This window comes from Grus americana, chromosome 3 (genome assembly GCF_028858705.1).
Source record: "Grus americana isolate bGruAme1 chromosome 3, bGruAme1.mat, whole genome shotgun sequence".
Classification (NCBI taxonomy): domain Eukaryota; kingdom Metazoa; phylum Chordata; class Aves; order Gruiformes; family Gruidae; genus Grus; species Grus americana.
Window position 1 is genome coordinate 104,268,653 of NC_072854.1, and position 14,152 is coordinate 104,282,804.

A 14,152-nucleotide genomic window follows, 5' to 3' on the forward strand; every position below is an offset into this window, starting at 1 on the left:
ATCCTAGGAGGCTTTTCAATGGGAGGTGGAATGGCAATGCATTTAGCATATAGGTTTCATCAAGATCTGGCAGGAGTCTTTGCTTTGTCTAGTTTTCTCAATAAAGACTCTGCTGTTTACCAGGTGAGTGGTAGACTTTACAGAAAAACTGCTTAGCTAAAAGATAAATGTGATAATTAAAATTGAGTACAGCATGTTTATTCATCTGAGACAATTGATTAATATTCTAAACTTACGACATTTCTTGGAAATAGATAAGCAGAGTATTAGGGAAGTGAGGCTTTAAAGCTGTCCGTATGTGATGTTTTGTTGCTTTTTTGCACAGGCAGTGCAATTATTTTATTCAAAGTCAGTCATTGTAGAAGGCAGATTAATAAATGAAATGCTTTGCAAGTTGTCCTTAGTTTTTAGAGTCCATGTACGTGTAACTATTCTTTGAAAATTTGTGATGAATTATAATACTCATGGGCTCCATCTGCTGTCATGAATTTTTTCTATTTCTCTTATTTGGAGAGGGATATAGACCTTAAAGTAAACCCTATCATTTGTCAAGAGTTAGGACATTGGAATTTGAACTGCAGTTTTTTCCAATGTTTCCTTGTTTGCTTTTGTAGAGATAGTACAATATGACCCCTAAAATGCAGGTTAATAAATGAAATGCTATGTAAATTGTCACTATGTAATTGTAAATATTCTTTTAAAAATATTAGTGATATGTCTGACAGTGTTTCTTCTTCATCTAGGCTTTGAAAAGAAATGAAAGTGTTCTTCCTGAATTATTTCAGTGTCATGGAACTGCTGATGAACTAGTTCTCTACTCATGGGGTGAAGAGACCAACAGGACATTAAAGTCACTGGGAGTATCAACGTCACTTCATACTTTTCCAAACCTTAATCATGAGTTAAACAGAACTGAAATAGAAAATCTAAAAGCCTGGATTGTAAAGAAATTACCTGTTGAAGCAGCAAAGGCAAACGAATAAAAGAAGATGCAACTTTCTTAGACTTTCTGATTTTTTTAGGTTTTGAGATCATGCGTGGCATGTATGCGGGTGTCCCACGTATGTTAATTAAGCACAGCTTCAGGTAGACACTGTTATATTCCATAAAGTTCACTTAAGTGGTGAAATGATGGTGCTATTAACACTCATTTTATCATGTGTTCCCTTTTCTGTTTTCTTATCCAGTTTTTAAGTACACATCCACATCAGTCTATGGAAAATAATGACTGATAATATTAAAACCATTCCTAAATAATCAAAGTAGTATTCAGGAAGCATTGCTCTGAATTTCTGAGATACTTTTTTTCTTTTTCAGTGTGTGTTCTAAAATGGAAAAATATAGAATGGTATGGTTGTCTTTCTAACGGCATTACAGCAGAAAAAGGCCAATTACGAAAATAATGGACTTTCACTTGTAGAAATACATGCATATATTCAAGTTAGTTCACTGAAAGGAACCATACTGGCTTCAGTTTGATTCTCAGCACATGGGAATGAACCTGCATAAGCTTTGTAGGTCACCTCAAAAAAATAACTGAGGTTTGTATTATATTTTTAAAAGTCCTAAGTAGCTGTGTCTAGCTATACCACAGGCTCTTGTTACTGTTTTGTTACACAGAGATCTAGCTTTATGTGAGTTGCTTGAGCCCTGTGTGGTTTCTAGTGTAGGCTTAAAAAAAAAGTGCCATCATGACTGTTAAGATCTATCCTGGTTTTGAAGAAATCATTCTTTGGGCACTGTTCCTGTAGAAACTTATTTTTGCCAACAGTTTTATTTTGGCCTGCAAGATCACATTTTAAATTAAAAGATGAGGGATACTTGACTCCTCCATGAATATTTAAGAGTAGTAAATAATGATTGTGATATAGAGAAAGCTTGTATCCCATTATTTTAACGGTGGATGATTCATCTCTGTGTCAGTTTGATAAATTAACTCAGAGTATAAATATCTATTCTTATGTAATTTTAATGCTTTTTTTATTCCCCCCTTCTGCCCCATTTTCTCCTCCCCAAATTCAGTAATTTTATTAGCATGACAAGGTATTCAGTCTCTTTCCAAGGTCAATAGATCCAAGTCTCTTGCTTAATCTTCTCCTTCCCCCCCTTTTCTGCAGAGTGGATCTAGGACACCGTTGTTTGCTCTGTCACAGCAGATTGCTGCCAGTATTGGCTATGACTCCAGAAGTGTTGGCCAGCTCCAGGGGACTAAGAGTTTTGTTCGAATCCTCATGCACCAAGGCCTGAGCCAGCTTTTACCTATCTTGAAGAATAAGCAAAGGGGAAAAAATGTCACTGTTCAAGTACAAGGCATGTAATTGGCAGTAGCAAGTAACAACTTCCTGCTGCTAAAAATATTTTGCTTTATTTCATTTTGCTAGCATTAGCAAGTCAGCAGTCTGTTCTGAAAAACAGGATTTTAAATGGCACATGAAAACTCAGCTATTTGAAACAGTAACTGAACAGCGTTTTTTCCTGGTGCCCTAGGCTTCCTAATTACTACAAATTAAATTGAAACAGGTGTGTTCAGAGGCAGCTGAGCTAACATTGCCTTGGCCCAACTCTAATTACAATCCTTGACAAGTGAAGTTGTAGGATTTTAGCAATAATACATCATTTTGAGTTTTGCACCATTTTCTGCTCTTCCTGCAGTTCCTATCGGGAGGCTATTTGAACCGCTAATGCAAGGTGGTAATTCATTTCGGTCACAAGTGCATTCAGATGGGAAACTGGCAGGCCCCTGGCAAGGTGGCTTTTAACAAGGTCAGAGAATAGCACAAAACAATTGAAATAAGATCATGGAGGGAATAGAAATTATTACCAAGCCAAACGCAGTTTTCAATTGTTTTTGCAGTCTTAATAATTGCAAATACAGTGGATACAGAGTAGTTTGGTTTTGTTCCCTTGATACAGGCTGAGAAGCAATTCCAAAGGTCTGCATTTCATGACGTTCTTAGAAAACAATGAAATCCCCAGTTTGCATCTGTTTTCTTCCATCTTCCTCGGCCTGTGAGTGAAATGCCAACTAATCAGGAGATGCATTGTGACATAAGATTGGAAATCTTTTAGGTATATGCTGTAAAGGGGGTCCCAAATCTCAGTTTTGAGGTCACTTTTGGCATGTTAGACAACTTATCAACAGAGGTTTTCCTTTAGTCTGCAGGTAGCTTCAGTGAGGACAGTGTGACTTGCCTAGCCCATTTGCTGAGGATGGTGTGCCTCTCCGTCCCAGATGGTGCCCAGCTCAAGTTGGACAAATAGATTGAAGTTTAGCCCAGAAAAAGTTGGACTGCTGGTTGGTATTGAGAAGCAGCCAGAGGCAATATTAGTCCTTGAAGACAGTGGGCCTGCTGTTAGATCTCTAGTCAAATGAGAACTTTAATAGTCAAAATTAGCCCAGCTGCTCGACAGCACGTTTCAGAAGTGATCCAGATAGGTTTTTGACTGACTGGTCCTTTTTGACCCAGCCCCTTTTTACTTAAAAATTTTTTTCAAATTGATACTGATCACAGGGCAGGGGAGGGGTTCGTTTTCCAAAAGGGCATCTCAATGCTTACGGCACTACTGCTCCAGGATCTACCCGTTGATTTCTGAGTGGAGTTTGAAGTACTTTGATCTTTAAGGATCATAAAAAGTTCCCTTTTGACTAACTGGTTACATGTTGTTGGGACAGAGTTACAGTAGCAGGTGCTAGGGCATACAGAGCCTTGAACTGGGATATCTTATCGGTTGTATCGAGATTTAGATGAAGAGAATGGAAAAGAATGCAACATTCATCCCTAATCTTTCACTCCTGGTATATTTAGGGGTGTTTACATATCATAGGAAGATGTTAAGGAGATAGATGCCATGTATTCTTAGGAGGAGCAAACTCGGAGCTCTGTCTCATTTTCTTGTACATGGACTTTTTTCCACTTCTCTATTACAGATTGAAGAAGAAAACATGTTTAAAGATACTGTTGTCCCATACATAATTTTGACAAATATATTGCAAAATTCCAGTGCCAAACATGGATCTGTATCACTTGAGCTACTGAAGATACGAAAACATAAACTAGAAAGAAGGCAGCTCTGTGCTGTGATGATCCAGAGGAGGCAGGAGCAATTACTTGGCATGCGGTTTATGTTCCTACTCTAATGCTTTCAAGGTTTTGGGGTTTTCTTTGTTTGCTTTTTTTTTTTTTCCAAACTTAGAAAAGAGTTTGGTATTAAAAGTTTGTACTTAAATGCCATTTAAAAATATAACTGAAATAACTGAGTGAGTAAATCCATTCAGATTGATGTTACTTTGTTGGAGCTTGGTACTGTTTGGGTGAAAAACATAATTCAGTAAGCAAAAGAAAACTAGCTTAATTTAAACATTAACTCTCTTGGGCTTAGTGTGTTCCATATTGCTTCAGAAACAAAGCACTAGTGTTTGGACTCTTTTTTTTTTTTTTTTTTTTCTTTCTAATTGTCATGGTTTAACCCAGCCAGAAGTTAAAACAACCACAGTGCTGTTTGCTCACTCCCTCCCTTCCCACTGGGAAGATTTGGAGGATTTGGAGTAAAAAAAAAAACCCACCAAACAAAACAAACAAAAAAACCCCACAAAAAAACACTCGTGGGCTGAGATGAAGACAGTTTAATAGGACAGAAAAGGAAGATGATGATAAAAGAATATACAAAAAAAGAATATATCTAAAGTGATGAATAGCACCATTTCTCACCACCCAAAGCTGATGCTCCGCAAGTTCATGAGCTGCCCCACTTCCTGGCCAACCCCCCAGTTACATACAGAGCACAATGTCATGTGGTATGGAATATCCCTTTGGCCAATTTAGGTCAGCTGTCCTGGCTGTGTCCCCTCTTCTTGGTTGCCCCCTGCCTTCTCATTGGCAGGGAAGCATGAGAAGCTGAAAAGTCCTTGACTGGCAACCACTAAAAACATCAGTGAGTTATCAGCATTATTCTCGTCCTAAATGCAAAACACAGCACTATACCGACTGCTAGGAAGAGAATTAACTCTATCCCAGCCAAAACCAGGACACTAATTTGCTGACATTACACATTTGTATTTCAGATGTTTGAAATTTGTGACTAGATCATTGCTGTGAACTTGGGTGCCTTCTGAGTAACTAATGTGCTAGTACAGACATGCAGAGCCAGAGAACAAATGTGAATAAGGCAGAAATCGGCTGATTGATGTGGGAAGCCAGAAGTCATTGGTCACATAATTTTGACATTAAAGTAAGAAGTTCTCTACTTAATTTCTTCTCATGTTAAATTTTTAACTCTAGCTTTTTTAGTAAATCATCTTTAAAGCCATTTAACAAGTCTCTACAGATGAAGTGAGCCAAGTGGGTGAATGTAACTTGTAATCATAAAGATGAGATCCAGATGGCAAAACATGGAAATGGGAACCTAGAGGACAATGTTAGAATGAAATTTGTTAAGACATAGATCTCCATCTAGTTTACTTTCCAGTTGACAGACATTCTAGAACAGCTGAAAAGTTGTTTGGGAGATCTTAGAACAAAAACTTACTCCATGAGTTTTCCAGCTTGAGTCAACCAGTTGGTTAAAGGTGCTGTAGAGAAAGGAAATAACACAATTACCAATTCATTGTAATTTCCTACTTTTGTCTGTTAGTTTTCCAAACCTCCTTCCATTGTGGGAGCCTGGTATTGTTACTCAGAAGATACAGCAGCTGGCAGTTCTATTTTCAATACCAGATCTGTCTGCTCAAATGTTTCTCTATACCCTGTAAGGGGACTTAACAGCATCCTGTTCGTGTCTTGGTTGAAAGCACGGATCAGTAGCACTCGCCCAGCGTGGGGGAGACAAGTGCTTTTCCTGTGCAGACCTGTGAGTGAGAGTATTTGTCTTTACAAATGAGAGCCAGAAGGAAAGGCAGGGGGATTTCCCCACCCCTGTTCTCTACTTCAGTGGCTAGTGTTAGCTAAAGATGTGGGACACCTGGATTTAATTCCTCTGCCCATCTGAGCATGTTCACTTGAGTGCCAGGCCTTAAAATGTTACCTGTATAGTCAATTTATATAATATCTTTTTAGTATAGACTATCATCATTCACTAGAACAGAGAAGGTATTCCAGATTTTCCTTTGCTCAGGTGAGTAACTGCAAGAGAGTTATGCTTGTTCTCCGTTTCTCTCTCAAGGAGTGTTTAACTGTGGCTGCTGAAGTAGAGATGACAGAGCGTCCTGCGTCAGTCTACTGATCACTAGTTTGAGTAATTTCCTGCGAGTGTGGGATACTCACCTGCACCTTCTCAGGCAAAGGTGGGAAATGAGCTTGTTCCCTGTGTCTTGGGTGAGAACTGTGTTTACTGAACAGTCAGATTAAAAAAAAAATTAAAAAAAACTAGAAGAGCCAGTGGCATGAATCTAGTAAGCCCCCTTATTCCCCAGGGTACAGCACTCAGCCTGACTACCTTAGCTAACCTGCCGTCATCGAGACAGGTTTTGAGAGTTTGGTTGGAAGTAAAGAAATTCCACTTTCTTGTTAAGCACGTGAGGGCTGTAGACACTTTGGTGAGGAGGCACCTGAAATCTTTTGTAGGTTCATTGTATAAATCTGTAGGCTCCTTTGAAAATGCAAGCAAAAGTTGGTTGCTCCTTATTAAGTTCTCAAAAAAGTTGTGTACTGAGTGTTAAGCATTATTCTTGGATCATTAATTGCTAGTGACAAAGGAAGACAGATTCCTGAGAACAAAGCCAAGGAGACTTTGTAACCTGGGTCTTAAAACATAGTGAAGACAGTCAGAATAGACCAGAGAGTATACTTACAACTTTTCCACTACTTCACAGGGCCAGTATTTTGTGGTTGGAGGATGTGTTGCTCAAGGTTCCTGAAAGTGCTTATTGTTTTAAATTAAATGCAATTACACAAAGGAGTAATAATCTAATACTCTTGAAGCTCAGAATAAAACCATAGAAAAATTAATTGGTTGCTTGTGCTCTGTTGGTGTAATTAAAGGTGTTTGTCAGAAGGTATACTGGTAAACATCAAGCACATCAGATTGTAGTTTGAATTAAAGCCACCAAGAGATGCTACTGTCATATATACAGTAGAGAATTTATAAAAATACGACTTCTGCTGCTGCTTGGCCTTTAAAGCATGCAGAACTAAATCAGACCGCAAGGCTTACCTGCTGTCATACTGTCATAGTTGATCTTTGTGTAAAAAATTATTTCTGGAGTGAAGTTTAGCCAAATAGTGATACTCAAGCATGTGAACAACCTCTGCTGCCTTAGAGCCTATGGTTCCCACTGATGGATCTATGTAGACAGTCTGGCTTCAAAGATGGGGTTTGTTTTGCTTGAGTTTGGAGGGTTTGGGGTGAAGTTCCTAATGTAGCCAAGGTCTTGTGGGGGGCAGCCAAAATAATTATGAACCTTAGTCACAGTAGTGTGCCAAAAATGCAAAGGCAGTGATTTAATACTTCCAGAGTACTAAGAATGGTTGAATGCTCAACCGTCCTTCCCTTCCATGGTTGTGATTTTTAATTGCTAATCTCTAGCCCCGTTAAGGTATGCTTATATCTGAGGAAGGTCTCCCTTTTGGGTTTACTTTTTTTTGTGAAGTGTAAGTTAGCATAATTTGCAGGTTAATGTGATACATCATTCTGGCAGCAAACTTCATTTATACTTCAAAAAAAAATGGAGCTTCCCTTCATTCTCTTTGCACTGCAGAAATAGTAATGGCTGATTTGATGACCTTCTGGGCAGGAACTATTGCATTACCATCGATAGAATTTTTCCAAATATGCAATAATTTAAATCAGGTTTATCCATAGACCCATCTTGACTTAACCCTTGATGCTGCACCTTTCAGAGAAATGAATAGTTTTCAGTGTTTCCACTGAACAGATTGCAGTCTAAATCTGTTAAATGTATGCCCGATGAGGAGCTCAGAGTTTGGAAATGGGACAGACGCTTTCTTTGGTATGCATCAGAGTATTTTCCAGTTAGGACTTACAGGTGTCTGTCTGACTGCCACCTCTTCATCCCCACTGGTTTGGGAAGGGAGAGGAAGCTGGTTTAGAAGTACATTACCTCTCCTGTTGGGCAGTCAGCCTGTGGAGAATTGTTTGATCCCATGACACGTCACATCAGATTTACATTTAGAGACATGCAGATTTTTCTTTAAAGGAAGAGATTTTTGTACTACAGACAACCCGCAGCACGTACAAAGGTGATGCGGAGCGCCATGTCCTAATTTAAAATAATTTTCTCAGTAATGAACTGGATTGAAATTGAAGGATGGTGCTGCCAGTATTTTTAATAATACGTTGACATATTTTTTGGAAACAATGTGGCCCGTGCTTCCGTTTGTATTTATAATTTAGCATGACTCATAACCAGAAGTCAGAACTGTCCTGGTGAAAAGAAAAGAATGGATATTAAGATTACAAGTGCCAAGGCAGATTTTGTATATCGAAAGCTGACAAAAAAGACAATTTGCAGAGGTTTCAGTAAGTGCATCATTAAATCATCCTTGGCTCCTTCTCAGTTGTTTTTCTTTTTTTTTTTTTTTTTAAACGATGCTTCTCTAAGCAAAAATATAAACATGTGAAACACTGAAGGTGACTTTCTTGGAAGAATTGTTTTTTTCCCCACTAAGGAAATATATTTTTTTCTGAAGATGTCCAATTGATTAATGCCAGACCGCATGGAATTACTAAGTGAAATCCTCAAGATGTTCTATTGTTTTTATAGCACAACTCAGTTGCCAGTGTTTTTCTGTATGTAAAAATATTTGGCAGCTTTGTTGACCAGATAGGCAATGGTATGTGAATTTTGCATTTTATATAAAGGCCCTTGGTTTCACATCTAAAATGTAGAGGTTTGACATTCAGCTGAAGCAGCGGGTAAGTGATTGCCTTCAGAATTTCTGTAGGGTGTCATGAGAAAGGAGAGCGTCGTGTCGTGTTCCGCACCACCAGAACTGGACATAAGTGTTTTGATTTTCCTGAAGGCATTTTCCGACACAGCAAGAATTGCCTGTAGCCCTGCTGGCCTCAGCAGCTCTCCCCATGGCCCGTGTGGAGACATAGGTCTGCTCTCCCGGTGTTAGAAGCAAGTTCCATCTTCGTAGCGGAACCCCCTTACTACGTTTGGCGTGAGCAGCATTGAGAAACGCATTGTATAAATTCCCTTCTTGAAGCACTACCAGTACTTTGGTTAAGCCACTGTAAAACTACTGGTATGCATTTGTTCATAGTTTGGAAAATACTGTTTTCATTACAGTAAACCAATATAAACATCAGCAATATTCCTATCAAACAAATTAGTTCTCATGTGAAATGTATGGTAAGTAAATTTGTTGTGTAGCTGAATACAGCGTTATTTAATGGAACTTGATTTGGTGCCAACCAAACATATGGATCTTTAAATGCATTCCCCTTGTGGCTATGTTGAAATCATCCACCAGTAACACGTGCTGAATTCCCTTCCAGACTTGCAGGCTGGCTGCCCTTATTGTACGAGGTTTTGAAATGCAACAAATAGTATTGGGGGGGGGCAGGCAGAATACACTGCAACAATTTCTGTTGTGTTAGTTCTTTTTCAAAAAAAAAATTGCTCGACTAAAGCTTTTCTTCTCTCCCCCCCCCCCCTTCCCTTTCAGCCTGGAAAAAAGTTTTATCTTCAAAAGCCATGAAAGTTCTTCATTCCTTTGAGGATTTTTGTCTCCATTTCTCTTTTATTTCTTCTCTTTTTACCAGGGGAAATTGTTAAAAGGGGAGAAGGGGAGATAAATGGAAGACAACGAAATACAGGTCAATATTTTTGTCCTTGCCTTTTTAAAATATTAAAATTATTACTATAGCAATATATATTTCTGAAAAAATAATTTTTCAGAGAACACTGCCTTTTTTTTTTTTTCTTGCTTGTGACAGTCTGTGTTCTTTGACAGGAAGCAATACTGGAAAAGCTACTTCAGCCATCACATTTTTAAGCACAGAACTTTAATGGGCTAACACAGTAGGTTACATCAAGCTTGCAGCAGAAGTAATAGCATAGATCCCTGTCTACCGAACGCTTCGGTGCGTACTTACATTGATCGCTGCGTGTAGGAGTATTTGAAATCAGTGTGGTTCCCTTCTTGTAGTGAAACACACACAAGTGTCAGAAAGTTTACTACAGCGTTCCTCCATAGCAGTCAGTGCATTAAGGTGGGCTTTAAAAAGTACTGTGCTGTAATTACCTCAACTCATTTAAATTTAACTCGCTGTGATTTCTTTAAAACCTTCCCTTTGTACTTAATCAAACGCTGAAGTGGTGCTAAGAAGGATGGGCCTCATTTTACTTTGTCAAATTCCCCCCAGTGCTAGAACCACAAGTAAGCGTGTTAGAATGATCTACACATATAACATCTGCGTGTGCCGATGTCTCTTCTAGTCGAAACTGTGCTTTGGCTTACAGAGACGATTAAATGGCGCAAATTGTGTTCCCAGGTTTGTGCCCAGCGTCATATTCGGAGCTTTGTACGCGTTTAGCTGCTGGCTGGCTGGCCAGAGCTGGTAGGGTTACCTGACGGTGGCACGCAAAACTCGCAGGCACTCAAAAATAGCTTAACATCCAGCTCCAGGCACTGGATTGAGACCACCTTGGAGGGACTTGGCTTTAGAGAGCAGCAAGAAAATAAAACCTTCTTTCAGTAAATAATTAGGAGGACCTGTTAATGCTATACGGAGTAGAGCAGAGTTGTCTGTGCCAGTTCCTTCTGTAAATTGGTGTAGCTCCTTCGGGACCAGTCGAACTGTGCCAATATACTTCAGCCGAGGATCCGACATGAGCGGAGTTACTGGGGGTTTGAGCCTGTGCCAGCTGAGGAGCTGCTTCTCCTGGATAGCGCATCAGGCAGAAGAGGATGTCGAAGGGGCAATTCAGCAATGCAATTTTTTATTTTTTTATTATTTTTTTTTTTTTTTTAAGCCTTGAGGAAAATGTAGGTGAAATGGTGGCATGATGCTGACAGCTGGAGAGGGGGCACTTGTGTTGCAATGAATACAGCAACCACTGGCAAGCTGAAAGATGTTCTTATTCCCTCAAAAACAAAGTTAGGGGCTAATTATAGATCTGCTGATGTAATGGAAACATTCTGACCCACCATTATTGTCATAATCATAGTTGTAAGTCTGGTAAATTAAAAGGTCTGTTTTCCTTGCTTTCTGCGTACAAATTCCATTTCATAACATTTGGGGCTATTTCAGGGAGGTTACAGGGCTCTGAAGGTGATTAAACATACTCAGTCATCAGCGGCTTGACTTGTAACCCACCCAAGGACTGCTTATAATAGTATTGCTTCATTTTGTAATTTCTCTTGAAAAAACCTCAAGTGCCAGACTGAAAAATGAGAGTTCTGTGCAGCTAGTACGATCTGCCATCTATTTTGTTAAACCCTTGGCAGGAGGGGAAAAATGAGGAGGGGAAGCAGCCTGGGGGAACGGAGTCTTGTGCGTTGTCCTGCTACAGTGCGGCGTGGAGCAGTGTGCGTACGGCAGCCGTGCGCTCAGTGGGCACCATCCAGAGCAGGACCAAGAACAGGGGAATCTCTGCAGTTAAATCCAAGCTCAGTCATCACACGTTTGCCAACACGCACGCTTTGTGTACGTTTTTACCATGCGAGTGCACCGAGTCTGTCTGCGACCTTATACTTGGGCCCGTGTTTCTGCAAGAAAATGGTGGCTTGTGACTCGGGCTGTCTGTAGCGGCAATCGACTCCTGAAAGCGTTTCAAGGCAAAACCAAACTTTCCGTGTAGTCTGTACCGTCACAGATCACTTAAGCTGATTCGGTCAACTTTGCCCTGAAATAGTTTTGAGGTGCTCACCCTGTGTTCTGTTTGGTCTTACCTGGGAAGAGATATCTAGTCCCTTTCCAAGGTGTTTTCAGGTTGGAGCCCAGCTCTCTCCATGTCCACTTGATGCGAGCGGTGGTTTGAGCTCAGAGTAGAACTGTAGGAGGGGTAGGAGCCAAATGCTGAGGAAGTTTCTTCTGCTTGCAGGGGCAGGTTTGGCGTATGGATGACGAGGGTATATCAGCAGCGGAGGAACGCGAGCGTGTCAATGTGCTGTTAGGTTGGTTGGCTGACAGTAGGTTATCATCTTGCCCGTTCACTCAGCAGTAAGCTGAGCTTTACTTGCACAAGCCGGATGCAGAGTCAAAACATCTAGGTCTTGAGTGTGTTTGGATCTGCTATTGCAACCTGAGGTGTACTGAATGAGGTGCTGTCATAGCAGTATGCATGGATGAGAAACACGGTCCCCGAGGGTTTGACCTTCTAGGAAGAAATATGACATGCACTATGGGTTTTTGTTGGTTGGGGTTTTTTGTGGGGGTTTTTTTGGTTTTTTTTATGTAGGATCAAAAGCAATGTACAATATGGTGAGACAGGATAGTGCTTGAAGTTGACAGTCAATACTTGGGAACCAGGTATCATCAGAGGTACAAGCATGATGCAATCCGGTGAGACGTGGTTGGAGGGGGTGAGGGAGGACAGCAGAGATGGTGAATAACATTCAGAGGAAAGACTCTGGGGGCCATAACCTCAGTTCAGAGAAGACGTAATACTTACAGGGGCCAAAGGGGGAGTAGAAAATGTCAGAAGCCTTTGAGAGGGGCAGAAGGTTATGATCTGTTCCCCAGCCACCACTTGGAGATAAGCTTCTCTTTAGGAAAGAATCAGCAATATTTAAAATTTATGTGATGTGCATTAAATAAAATGCTTTGTCAGCTGATCCCTCAGCCAAATGTAAAACAGAGTCAGAAGTTTTTCAAAGCTTCATAATCTTTTAAATTATAAATCAATGTTTTTACACTGTATTGAAATTACCATAAACTCCCAGCCTTTGTGATAAGCTACCACAGAAAGGAACAGAAGCCAGCAAATACTTCTTGCTAATAATCTCAGAAGAAACTCCTAATTCTTTCCCAAAAGATGGGGGAAAAAATGATTCCCAAATTCTGTTCAAACTGGTGTAGATTACTCTGGTGCTTTGGTTATATAGGGAATAACTGTTTAGGTACAGGTTAGAAGACTGCTAGTTAAAAGACACTTGAAATTATGTTAGCTTAGCAAAGGGAATTAGTGTGAATTGCAAGGAAACTGAAAATATGCTCTAAAACCTCTAGAAATACAAAATAAAGGGGAAAAAAACCCTCCAAATGATCTTTAGTAAAAAAGATAATATCAGGAGTTCTTAAGCTGGTCATACAACTTCACGGTATATATCTGAGTGCTACGTTTGAGTAAACTGTATTTGAGTGCAATGTTTCACCACCAACTTCAAAATGATTATCCGGCCTCAAGAGAAATATTTGCTAAGTAATATGACCAGGTCAAGATGAGGGTGATTCCACTGCATGACTTCACTGCCATGTGAACTCACAGGCATGTAACTTAAAACTTCATTCTTGCCGATAAACTTTTTTTCTCTTTATGAAGTGAACCTGGAAAGCATCTGATCACCATTTTCCTTACAATTTTTTTTTCATATTGGGAAACTGTTGCCACTTATCCCTTGATATTCTGTTCCTAGATGAAATCTAAGTTCTTCAGTCTTTCCTTATGTCATGTTTTGTAGGTCTCTATAATTTTTATTGTTCTTCTATGGTTATTCCTGTTTAATACACGATGCTCAAATCCTCAGGATGAGACCTTGCCGTTGCAAAGTTGCACAGAGTAACTACTGCCGGTCTCTTAGGAATGATGTTCACATTTTTAATGCAAACCAAAAAAGACCTTTGCCCTCTTGCAGCATAATAATAATGACATGTATTTGGTTTGTCAACCGCTATAACCCCAGATTCTTCTAAGTTAATCTATATTTTGTAATAGTACAAAAAGTGACAATAATTATCTTTTTCTTTTTTTTCACTGAGCTGGCTTAAAAATAAGCAAATTTAATTTAACTTTGTCCTTCAAAAAAAAAAAGGGGGGGGGGAAGAATTAGTTTTTGGGTGGAGAGCTTTTATTTCTAGTTTCATCCCAAAACAAATTTTTATGGCTGAGTTATAAACCCCTGAAAATTGCAGTTCATAATGGAAACATTGGCAGACCCTGAACGGCGCCGCTGTAAAGTAGTATGAAGCTTTAAGTTTTTCCACTTTTAGACCTGGAATAAAACTAAATTACAACACTTTCCAT

General features: G+C 39.6%; 1 protein-coding gene across 7 annotated transcripts in view; it reads left to right on the top strand.

Moving 5' to 3' along the window:
* LYPLAL1 (lysophospholipase like 1) overlaps positions 1–4,286 on the top strand; it is a 33,732-nt gene extending 29,446 nt beyond the window's left edge. For 3 of the 7 annotated variants that reach the window (XM_054821241.1, XM_054821243.1, XM_054821242.1), the window contains 2 exons: positions 8–123; positions 744–4,286. In XM_054821241.1, the coding sequence (XP_054677216.1) occupies positions 8–123; positions 744–983 (356 nt within the window). In that variant the 3' untranslated portion in view covers positions 984–4,286. The remainder of the gene's footprint in view (positions 1–7; positions 124–743) is intronic. The other 4 variants (XR_008576485.1, XR_008576487.1, XR_008576484.1 and 1 more) reach the window with 4 other exon arrangements.
* The last annotated feature ends 9,866 nt before the right edge of the window (positions 4,287–14,152 follow it).